Source organism: Plasmodium malariae (assembly GCF_900090045.1).
Source record: "Plasmodium malariae genome assembly, chromosome: 1".
Lineage (NCBI taxonomy): Eukaryota > Apicomplexa > Aconoidasida > Haemosporida > Plasmodiidae > Plasmodium > Plasmodium malariae.
The window spans coordinates 187436-200381 of record NC_041775.1 but is presented as its reverse complement, the minus strand read 5'-3'; the positions used below and the strand labels follow the sequence as shown (position 1 = coordinate 200381).

Genomic DNA, 12946 nt, shown 5'->3' with positions numbered 1-12946 from the left:
ATTTTATTAATTTACATAAAATATTTAAGGAAAGGTATGTAAATGAGTTGAATAATATATAACCCCAAAGGGTGTTAATTTGAATACTTATCCATTTATCATTTTATATATCCTTTTTTCCTATTTTCTATGAAAAAAAAAAAATATATATATAAATATTATTCCCATAGAAATATTTCTTAAAGTGTATCATGTTTACTTTCATAATATATAATATATATGTACACATTCTAATGGAGAATATATTTTATTTACATATTCTTATGGATCTATATACATATTTTGTTATTTAATCTTTTTCGGATAAATATAAAAATCCGCCTTTTAAGGAAAATTTTGAATAATATATTTTTTCTACATAATTTTTATTTTATGTAAATTATATATATAATATTTTTTGTTTTCTTTTAATTTTATTTTTTATATTTTTCGTTAATTTATTATTTATCTTTTTTTCTTCTACTATTATTTTACATTGAAATATGCTAGATAATTTCCATTTAAATTTTAATATTTTTAATGAATACATATATATATATATATATACAATAATAAAAAGTTATCCTATTGTGATGTAAAAGGAAAAAACAAAATCTTTTAAAGAAAAAAAAACAAAAATTTTAAGTATATATAATTGAATGCTTTAAAGAAAGTTAAATAGCCTCTTTTTTTATGGCATGCATCTTCTATATGTGTATAATATGCTACAATAATGTTCTTCTATCGTGTGCACCACTACTGTATATTAGGACTATTCAAATTAATTAAAGAATATTTAATTCATTTAACTACAACATAAGTTATTCTGTTAATAATATATGATACCATATATGTATGTCTTAATTATTTGTATTTGTGTATAACATGAAAATTCATTCCCTTTTAAATTTATATGAATATTATTTAGATACTTTTAAAATATTTTAACTGCTGGGTAGACTATTAAAATTTCGTTTTCCGTGGATTTAAAACTTGAATATACACATTTGATTTTGTTTTTTAAAATTAATAATAATTATTATTATATAATATAAAAAGGAATATAAATTGAATGTGCTAATAAACAAATAGAATTTAATTAATGGTGAAAACAGTTTTAAAAAAATAGGTAAATTTATTTTTTTGTTCTGTTGAAATAAATCTTATTTTATTAAATTTTAAAGAATAAACTAACAACATAGATTATACAAGAATCTAAAAAGAATTGTTATTTTTATAATATATTTGATATATTTTCTTTTATGTACGAAATACATTAATGTATAAGTAAACTTTTTACATCTTTTTTAAATATTTGATTACAGGAAACGATTATATAAATTAAAGTTTTTTATAGTTGAATTTTTTTTTTTTTATATATATAACAATATAAACATATTTAGTGTATAATAACCTACTATATAAATTATACTTAATTGATAAGGTAAAGAAAAAAAGAAGAAAATGGAAGCAAAAAAAGTACATGTAAAAATTAATACATTATTCATTTTTTATTTTTTTAAGTTTATTTCTATACCGTTATAATTAATTATTTTATAATTATAGTATAAGGATCCATCTAGAATTATTATTTTGATAAATAATTTTGCTTTTTTTATCTACATTATATTTCAATTCACCACATTCCTAAGGACTCTTTTTTTTTTATAATTTTTTGTCGGTGTTTTCTTTGTTCTTTTAATTTATTTTTATTTTGAAAAAAAGAATGTCTCACTGATGATTGTATTCCTATTATTATTATGTAAAATATTACAATAAAAAATTATTAGATAAAGGTGAGTTATGCTTCTTTTTACCACATTTTTTTCTTTTTTTTTTTAGAAAAAATAACAACTTAAAAATATATTAAGTAGTTTTACCCTTTTATTTTCTACAAAGACGTAAAGGAGTGAAAATAACACCAAAAGTTAAAACTTAATTAAAAAAAGTTTTTTTATATTATAGTTATTATTTGATAAGTAAAAGGATCAAAAAGACAACGTATCGTTCTATATCGTTAGTTTGTTTTAGCCTAATGAATGCAGTTGTATATTATATGTGACAATATATTATACGTTAATGAAGTATAAAATATTCTTAAAAGTTACATCAAATTGGACATAGCAGTTCAATTTATATATTCATCAACGTTATATTATTATTGTTAAGTACATTTTAAATATTAGTAAAGAACTTACTGTAAATTGTTTCCCCATTTTAAAGATATTATATATTATAAGAAAAACAAATACAAATATGTATGCTTCTGTTAAAAAAATGGCCATATATATGGGGGTATATAGAAACAAGCTTTCATATACAACTATATTTTTACATTTATAAGATATTGTTATTTCATGCTTTAAAAAATTTTATATAATAGTTTTACTTTTCCTTGTTAAATGCAGTACACGAAGATTAAAATGGAATAAACTTAAAAAAAAAAAAAAAAGAAAGAATAAAAGAATAAAAGAAAAATTGTATAAGATATATTTGATAAAATAATCTAAGAATAATCTTTAATAATTTCCCGCTGGAATATTACTTCTATTTTTATATTATCTACGATTATTTACAAAGGTATATTCAAATACGATTACAATATAATTTTTCATATGAAAATAAAAAAATATATATATTTTAAAAAAGAGATAAGTAGTTATGTAATATATTATTAACGAATGAAAAGGATATAATATAAAAAGACAAAATATTACAAATCATTGTTAAATTATATTTGCAAAATACAAAATGAAAGATTGTATATAAAAGGAAAAAAAAATATTTTATGTATAATGTATTTTATGAATTAATCAGAATATATATATTTATTTTCTTAATTAAAATAGCACAGTTATTGTGCTTTCAAAATTATTTTAATTTATACATAATAATAATGAAATTATTAAAATATGGTTATAAATATACAAAAAAAAACACGAAAACAAATAAATACACATATCTATATATATCTAACTACATATATATATGTGTGTATATATGTATATATGTATATGTATGTAAGTATACATATAAACTATAACATGGTATAACAAAAAAAAATAATTACAAAATGTTATAATATAACACCTTTTATATATTCTATGTGCATTTTTTATGTTGGATTTTTTCCTTCAAGGAAGACTGTGTGAGTCATATATAACGGAAATGTGAATTGGGTATTTCCAGTAGTTCACAATAAGTATCTATTTCGAATAAATGTATAAACAAGTAAAAGTTATTATGAACAAGGATTTATATCTATATATAACATATATGTACACACATATATATACACAATTCGTCTTCTATGAAACAATCTTTGGGTGCTTAATTTAAGTATTATTTGTTTTATTTCTTAATTTTGCTGAAATATATGTTTTTGTTTCGTTCAAGCAATAAATTCGAATTTTGAATATTATCTATATATCTTTTTGTAAAATATTTCTGCAGTAAACTTTGGTATTTTTAAGGAATTTATTAGCTGTTTTTATACTTTTAAGCAAAAATTCTTTACATTGATCTAATGATACTGATTTGTTATTAATCAAAGAAATAAATTCCTTGTTAAGAGAAGCTTCTTCCGCATTTACAATTTTTTTAAATTTTTTATAACATTTTTTCCAACGACGTTTTGTTAAATGTTCATACTTGCTATAGTTTCTTCTTAATCCATCATATTCACTCATTAGTTCATCTAATATAATAACATATTTATTTCTCTTATTCCAACAAAATAGTTTCCAAATAGGAAATAAATCTTCCTTTGCTGTATCTTTACTTAATGTAATTATCGTTCTACACAATTTTTTGTCGTTTAAATGCATTGGAGATGAAAAATTATTAGAAAAATAAGGATAACTGAACATCTTATTAGTTAGATCATTTATTGCAACAGATCCACCCTTCAAATTATTATCTATAACATAACAACCACCATCATCGGTATCTTGTGAAATATCAGGAACATTATACTTTGATAACATTCTTAGATAATTTCCATTATTTGTTTGTATTTCATTCTTCTCTGTCATTTTGTCATTCATTTTCCCCAATATCTTATCTATTATATCATCTAACTTACTTTCATCTATATTACGAAGGAATTTTCTTAACGAGGTATCCTCTTTATTTTTACTCACTGTTTTTTCCTTTTTTTCAGGTTTTTTCTCCTCTATAGTTTCTTCTTTTTTCTCTTCTACGTTTTCTTCCTTTTTCTCTTTCACGTTTTCTTCCTTTTTCTCTTCCACGTTTTCTTCCTTTTTCTCGTCCACATTTTCTTCCTTTTTCTCTTCCACGTTTTCTTCCTTTTTCTCTTCCGCGTTTTCTTCCTTTCTCTCTTCTACTGTTTCTTCTTTTTTTCCCTCCATTATTTCTTCTTTTTTTTCTTCCATTATTTCTTCTTTTTCTTTCATCGTTTCTTCTTTGTTTTCTTCCATTGTTTCTTCTTTTTTTTTTTTTATTGTTTTTTCTTTTATATCATCCATTTTTATTCCTATTCTTTCCATCACTTCTTCCCACATTACTTCTTGCTCTTTTTCTTCAATTGTTTCTTCCTTTTTTTCAGGAGTCTTTTCCTCGATAGTTTCCTCTTTTCTTTCTCCAATATGTTCTTCCTTTTTCTTCTTCAACGTTTCTTCCATTTTTTCCACAATCTTATCTTCTTTTTTTCCCATTGTTTCCTGCTTATTTACAGTCAAGCAATTCTGCCCTACTTCCTTTTTTTCACGAATTTTATCTTCCATCGTTTCATCATCTTCTTCTTCCTCATCATCTTCCTCTTCCTCATCGTCTTCTTCCTCTTCGTCTTCTTCCTCATCGTCTTCTTCTTCATCGTCTTCTTCCTCTTTTACTTTTCTGGTTTTCATTACATCTTGCTTTTCTTCTTGCATCATTTTTTCTGATTTACCCTCTATTGTTCCTTGCTTTTTTTCTTGCATCGTTTCTCCTTTTTTCCTCTCCATTAATTCTTGATTTTTTCCCTCTATTGTATCTTCTTTTGTTGCCCTTGTAATTTTTTGATTTTTATTACTTATTTCTGTCCTCATTGTTGTATGCTCATTTTCATTCGCTTTTCTTTCCTTATCTGCACGCCAATTTTTTTTCATTTTCTCCTCCATTATTAATTTTTTTTTTTCAAGCATTTCGTGCGCAATAGATGCACGTTTTTTTTTATGCATATTGCACTTTACTATTTCTTTATTTTTTTCATCCTCTTTCACCCTTATACCTTGCCATCCTGTTTGCATTTTTCTACTTTCATCATTGCTTTTGTGGGCTAAATTACGAGAGAATGTCTTACAAGATTGATATCCAAAGACATTGTTACATTTTGACAGGTGTATATCCTAAGTAGTAATTAATTATTTGTTAAAGTTAAAAATATGGGTAAATATAAAATTTTATATGATTTGTGGGTTTAAAATGAATAAAAAAAATATACATATATATATATACATTTATTTTTTTAATTTAAAAAATTTAATTTTATTTCTTACTAATAATAAAAGATACAACACAAAAAAAAGTGTTACAGTATGAAGCTTAGAAAAGACGAACTTCCTAAAGTTCCCATCTTTCAATTTTCTTTTATTCCATAACATGAATAACGTATTGAGGAATATTTAACATTTAATTTACTGTTACTTAAAGTCATTCGTCGTAAAATACTATTTTTTTTTTTTGGCACTAAATTAATATATATATATATATAATTATTATATATAACTCGAAAGAAATAAAAAAGAGACTAAACAAAGGAAATAATAGATTTTATTGAATTAATAAAAAGTTATTAACTTTTTTTTTCTAAAAATTTTTTATAGTAACAAATAATAAATTAGTTTCTATTTAAAGATGTGTCCTTTTATAAAAAGTAGTATAATAAAGAATTTTTACTTATGTAATTAAATCATATATTTTATAATAAACTATAGTGTAACAACAACATGCATTAAAAAAAAAACAAAGGGTTACATAATATTTATATTAACATTTTTTAAAGAACTAAAAAAACTTGGATGTATATATATATAATATCATTAGGAATAATCAAAATAAATAACTGAAAATTTCACAATAGTGCAAAATACAAATAAGCAAATGAGATTTAATATTTTTAAAATTGCATTCTTTATATTCTATAAAAATCTTAAAAAAGTAGCAAACATTAATTTTTTTATATATTAATCTGCATTAAATGTAAATATATATAACAAAATTTATAACCGTAATATTTAGTGTTTTTTTTTTTTATATGGTTAGTTTTTTTCTAAATCTATGTTTCATTTTTGCTCTTAAATATATATATCTTTATATAAATATCTAAACCCCAAGGTGTTAAATATGAGGTAATAAGAATTGATATGAACTTTATATTATATATCAATTGAATTCCAATATAAAGCAATTAACCAAATTATTTTGTGCTATCTGAAATTTCACAACTAATTTTATTATTAAAGAAAAAAAAAAATATATTATATATATATAAAGAAGATAAAAAAATTTTAATAAAATTTTATCGAAAGTGTTTTAGAAAAAGCACAAATAGGAGAGAATTTTTCTAAAAAAAAAAGAAAAAATATATTAATGAATTTTTAAAGGTGACTTAAAGGCTTTTTAAAAAAAAAAAAAAAATAGAAAATATCATTAAGATTTTTTATTTTTTCTTTTCTCTTGCTATTCATTATATTATTTATATATCTATCCCCGTATTATATTTTTTTTATATTTATCTTAGAACATTTCAATTCCCATTATGTGGTTTTTTCTATTGAATACGTTAAAATAATAATAGAAACAAAGGTTAACCATATAAAAATTTTTAATGTTAATAATATATGTCTTTTCAAATATATATAACGATTAAAAAGGAAAGAAAAAGAAATAATATAAAATATATATATTTAAAAATTAAATAAATTATTTAAATTAGGTTTAATGGGATTTTTATTAATATTTTATTATTAATGAGGGCAACCAGCTGATCTAAATAATTTGAACAGCTACGATGAATGAGTGAAAAAATGTAAAGTTCTTGAATTTTATATAATTTTTTAAATATAAATCTGGTAATAACTTAAAAAAAAAAAAAAAATAAAATACTTATACTTGTTAATAAAACATTTATATTAAAACCACACAACAATACGTATGTTAATATTGTAATTACTTCGTTTTTGTGCACGTTTGATATCTTATATTTTATTTTTCTCCAAATGTAATTAATCACGTGGTTGCATTATTTTTTTATTGATAATGCATAAGTCAACGCAGTTATATATTGCTATATAATGAATCATAATGCTTTAATTACATTTACAGAATTAAATACGTTCAAAAGTGCTTACTTTTTTTGGGGAAATTTCAATTTTACTTAAGCAGGAGCAAATATTAATAATTTCATAATTCCATTTTTATAAAACCATAAATTTTGTTACTTCTACAATTGTGTAATATGGTGTAAAAATATTGGCTCATTTTATAAATTGTGTATACAGAGAAAAAATTTTTTTTACGAGAACACACTTTGAACTTTGATATTGCTTATTTCTTTTAGTAAACGTTATTTATCTGTATCAGTTGTACATATATTTTGTACTTTGATGATATATATAATTTTTTCTATTATTATATAAAATCTTTAAATATTCATATTAAGCAAATACTTCTTCATATTTTTTGATGTTATGATTTATTATAACAGTGAATACACTTGGATCAAATGTTGTTCATTCATAGGAATACTTATTTCAGGTGCTTTATTAAGAGAATATTATTTTATTATGTTCACATATATATATTTCTTATATATATATTTACATGTTCAGTTGTTTTGTATAAAATTTAGTATATTTCACTTCGGTTATAATAAAATACTCCTTCACAAAAGATGCGTTACACTATATTCATAAGAAATGGATTAATAATCAAATTATACAATAACGTTTTAATTATATCATTTAATGATTAGAGAACATACATTTCTTATTTTAATTATTTCCTTTAATACGAACTCTTTAATTTTATTGTCGAAATTTGATTTTCTTGTAGATACCATTAATTAATATATTATTGTTATACGTAAATTAATCATGTTCTCATATGTTTTAACATGTTATGATTTCCCCACAAATATAACTATATATATTTTGATATTACTACGATGCTTATATTAAGAAATGTGAGAAATTATACCTTTTTACATATTAATACATATAAATAGTATCTTCTGAACTCTTTATCGAATTTCTGAGCAATATAAGTATTGCAGAAAAAATTACTTTATGTTAACGAACAATTCCATTTCCCTTCGAAACTTATACATATTTTTTTGTGGTTCTATATTTATATTTCACAATTTATCTTGTTCGCACCATCGTCATCATATATATATTTTTTATTTATATCAAGGATTTTAGTGTATTACAGTAGTTCAGTTATATGTCTTGCACAAAATGAGTAATAAAAGTATTTAGATATATTATAAATATATCAAAATTTATACAAAATAATATATATTTAAAAGATATATTTAAATGAAAAGTAATAGGTTTCCTACCATTTAAATTTTTGTTTTTTAATTTTTACATTTAGTGTATATTCATTAACCGTGTGATAATATGATATACCATATTTTAATTCCTTATACTTTTTATACGTTCCTTAAGCATTAGTTGCAACAATTCTCCCTTTATAATTATCCCAAAACAATATTTTGCAGATATTTAGTTCAAATAAACACTTTATTTATTAGGAAACATATAATTTTACTTCCAACTGATTTTTCTTCTATACAAAAAAATAAACGAATTGATAATATATGATGAAAATGATATTTTTTTTATTTTTTCATTCAAAATAATTAAATTAAGGATAATACTTAATTGGATCGAGAATTCCATGATATAATCATTCAGATGGACCATGCATGATAACTTCCCATAGAATGAGGATGAACATTTTAAACTGAGTCATTTCACTTAATTTTCTTTTTGTGTTATCAAAATTTTAATTCATTGTTATACGAATACTAATATTTTTTAATATTCAGTTTGCATAGTATTTATCATGTTCCCCATATTATGAGTACAAGTTTATTTTTTCAAAAGAACACTTTTTTCATAATTTGTTTTTGTTAATTCATTCATTACTACAGTTTTCCAAATTTTACAGTATATACATTTAATGAGTTATAGTTTGTTAGACGTTTTTTATATATATATATATATATATATATATACAGTATTTATGTATTGTCAATGGCTGATCCTGTATTTACTCTGCACAATGAACTTTAATAATAACATACATTGGTCACATGGGGCATTGTGCCCTTTTGATTTTTCTCTATCCATTTTTCATAAGTTATAATTAATGAAAAATGTGTTTTATTTTTCTATGTATTTTTTTTCGCTGTACTTACACAGTCCATAATCATGATGACATAAGTCACTGCTACTATTTCATTTATCCGTTGTATTTAAAATGTCTTTTGCTCATTATTTTTGCAACTTCAAAACAATAATAAGCTGTGTAATTATCGGAAATTACTATTTTTGTTCCTTTTATATCTTAAAGTAAATAAAACTCATCTGATTTTTTTCATCACTTGATATTCACTGAGCAAAGAGGAGTGTTAAGAAAACATATTCGAATTATTAATATTATTTCTCTGAAATCCTATATAATATAACATATCATCCGAATGTGATGAATATTCATGTTCGTCAATACCTGAAAGCAATTGTTTCTCATATTCTTGTTTTATGTTTCTCCATATTCTTCTTTTTTTTCTTCTCAATTTAAGATTTAACAGGTTTCCCAGTGGAGTAAACTAATGTAAGAGAAATATATATATATATGTAAAAAATATATATATATATATATATATAAATTATGTATACATACAAAAATATATACTCATAAAAAGAATATACACGCATAAAAAAAATATATTTTCACTTAATATAATAAAGCTATATAACAGTAGTTTTTTTATTTAAATATGTAATTGAAAATGTTCCAAAAATACATGTATTTTTTATTGGAATATTTATTAACCTTATATACACAAAAAAAAATTAAAAATATTCCAAAAAATGTTAAAAGATTTTTGGCTACACTTCTTAAATTCACAGGCTCACTATTTAACGTATTATAATTAAAGACATGTGATAATTCAATATTATCATTATAAGCAGGTTGTAAATGAGGTATATGAGAATTACAACTCAATGTAGCCTTATATATTTTTTTAAAATTATCTCTAAAAGTTTTCAATTCACTATCATAAATATAATCTGTATAAGAATTAGCATACTTTAAAACAATGTCGTTATAAAAATTAACAGATTCTGCGATGTATGAGCAATAATTCTTAATCACAGAATAATCATTCTCTTTAATTTTATTTTGAATGCCAACAAAATTTTCAGAATAATCATGAAACTTTTTTATTATGTTAAACTCATCCTTATTACATTTATTATAATTTAGATAATTACAATCTTCGCATACTTCTTTGTCTTTAAAAACCTTCATAAATGCATAGTGAACATTATCAAGAGTGGCAGGATCATAAACCAGATTTGTTAATTTGTTATATAACCATATGTTTAAATGATTGCAAATGTTAGATGAAACTTCAGTATGCGTTTGTTTGATATTGTTGAATGATGATAACACTGCAGAAAGATGTTGGCAAAGCTTGGTTAAATCATGTGATTTAAGATATTTGTCTTTAATGAAATTTTTACAAATGCTATTGTCCTTATAACCATTTTTATAACTATCAAATTCCTCGTAAAGCTTATATAAAGGTAAATCCTTCAAACGGGGATAATGTAATAATAAAAGTAAAAATAAATATTAAAATTAAACTATGTAGAGATATAAATCCATAAATTCGTATTTTTAAGAATCAGTTTTAATGATATTTTAAATATATTAGACAACATTTAAATGAAGCTCTGTTATAATTAATGCTTTTAATAGAAATTGCAAATATACTTGTTTTAACACTTCTGGGTTCATTGTAAATTCAGGAATCTTATTATTTATATGTACAATTATATACTAAATATTAAAAAATATTGATATGAAAAGATATATTACATTATTCTTTATTTTATTAACTGCAAACAGTATATAATATATACTAAAATGAATGTTCTACATAATTATGGAATAGGACTAAAAATCTAATAGTATCGCTAAAAATACATTGTTTATAGAATACGTTATCAAAAAAAAAAATAAAAAAATACAAAAAAAAAGGAAGAGAAAAAAATAATATCCAAAAAAAAAGAAAAAAGAAAAGATATATGAGCAAAAAATAATACCCATAAAAAAAAGAAATGATAAATAGAAAAAAAAAATAGTACCCATAAAAAAGTGAAAAAGGATAAAAGAAAAGATGAGAAATAATACCCAAAAAAAAAAATGAAAAAATACAAAAAAAAAGGAAGAGAAAAAAATAATATCCAAAAAAAAAGAAAAAAGAAAAGATATATGAGCAAAAAATAATACCCATAAAAAAAAGAAATGATAAATAGAAAAAAAAATAGTACCCATAAAAAAGTGAAAAAGGATAAAAGAAAAGATGAGAAATAATACCCAAAAAAAAAAATGAAAAAAGAAAAATGAGAAAAACATAATATCCAAAAAGACAATTAAAAAATAATATAAAACAAATTAGAACAATTTTACCTACACCTATTTTATATAATACAATTCTATATAGAACAACACAAAATACACTTGGGGCTAAGTGTTACTTCATCGTTTAACAGGATTTAAGTGTTACATTGTAAAACAAACTATTTTTAATCTATATAGGGGGAAAAAAAAAAATAATAAATTCGATTAAAATAATTTTTCAGCTTATCCATTCTGTTATATTTTAATTATTTTTTATAGATAAAAAAGCATTTAAAGCAAAGAAAATAATACAAAAAAAAAAAATATATATATATATATCTATGCAGATACATTATGTATGTGATGCTAAGTGATGAACAATTTTCATTTAGGTTTTGAATTATAAAATTACAGGTTTTACATTATTTTAATGGCCTTTTCTTTTTTGAGAATTAAAATAATGTATAAGTTTTTTATATCCCTTTCCTAAATTAATTTAAAATAATAAAAATTTAAATAAAGGAGGCAATTATTGTTACTAAAAAAATAAATAGTAATAATAAATAAATCGAAAATTACTTTTAAGATATAAAAAATGTTTGTTATGCAATTCTTTCTTTTTTACCAATAATAACTGTTATCATTTTGTACTTACGTTTTAATGAAATATTTGCTCTACTACTATTTTATTGTATTTTCACTTGTAATTTAAATAAAAACTTTAATTTTGTTTCTTCTTCCACTATGCATTATGTAACGTATTAATATTCTTATATTTGACATGCTGTAACATGTTCATAAACGAGTAATGTTACATTAAAACATTTACATTACAAATTGTGTATATGCATAATATACCTAACATAATAAAAATTTAGTAAATTCTGAACATATTCGAGTTAAATTTTTTTTTTTTTTTTAGCTTCTTATTTAATATCAATTATTTTATTAAGAATAATTATATATAATTCAAATAAGATAATAAAATAATATAGAATAATTCTTATATTTTTTGTAGATTTGTTTTAGAAGTAGAACTTATAAAAAAAGTTGGAACATTTCATATTATTTGTAAAATATAATCGGGTTGTAATTATAATATTTTTTTCACCTGGATATAATTAAATGTGGATAATTATATTTAAAACAATATTTTTAAAATTAAAATATTGAAAAAATTATTGTCAGAAATAAGAGCACTGCATAGTGTTGATTCTCCTCTTCATTACGAATATTTTGTCAGAAGAAATAAAACTTATAATTTTAATGTACATATCATTTTTTGCTTTGTTAGTTCATACACATATCAATATAAATCTGAGTG

At 21.3% G+C, this 12946-nt stretch overlaps 2 protein-coding genes across 2 annotated transcripts; both read right to left on the bottom strand.

Moving 5' to 3' along the window:
• Positions 1-3401: 3401 nt before the first annotated feature.
• On the bottom strand, positions 3402-5582 carry PmUG01_01013800 (Plasmodium exported protein, unknown function; the record flags this gene model as incomplete). Its single annotated transcript, XM_029007500.1, has 2 exons — positions 3402-5327; positions 5478-5582. 2 exons carry the CDS (start codon positions 5580-5582, stop codon positions 3402-3404), a joined length of 2031 nt encoding a protein of 676 aa, XP_028859934.1.
• Positions 5583-9619: 4037 nt separating this feature from the next.
• Positions 9620-11016, bottom strand: PmUG01_01013700 (PIR protein; the record flags this gene model as incomplete). The annotated part of the gene is made up of 3 exons (XM_029007489.1): positions 9620-9817; positions 10045-10809; positions 10993-11016. The coding sequence occupies 3 exons, from the start codon at positions 11014-11016 to the stop codon at positions 9620-9622; spliced, it is 987 nt and encodes a 328-aa protein (XP_028859933.1).
• Positions 11017-12946: the final 1930 nt, after the last annotated feature.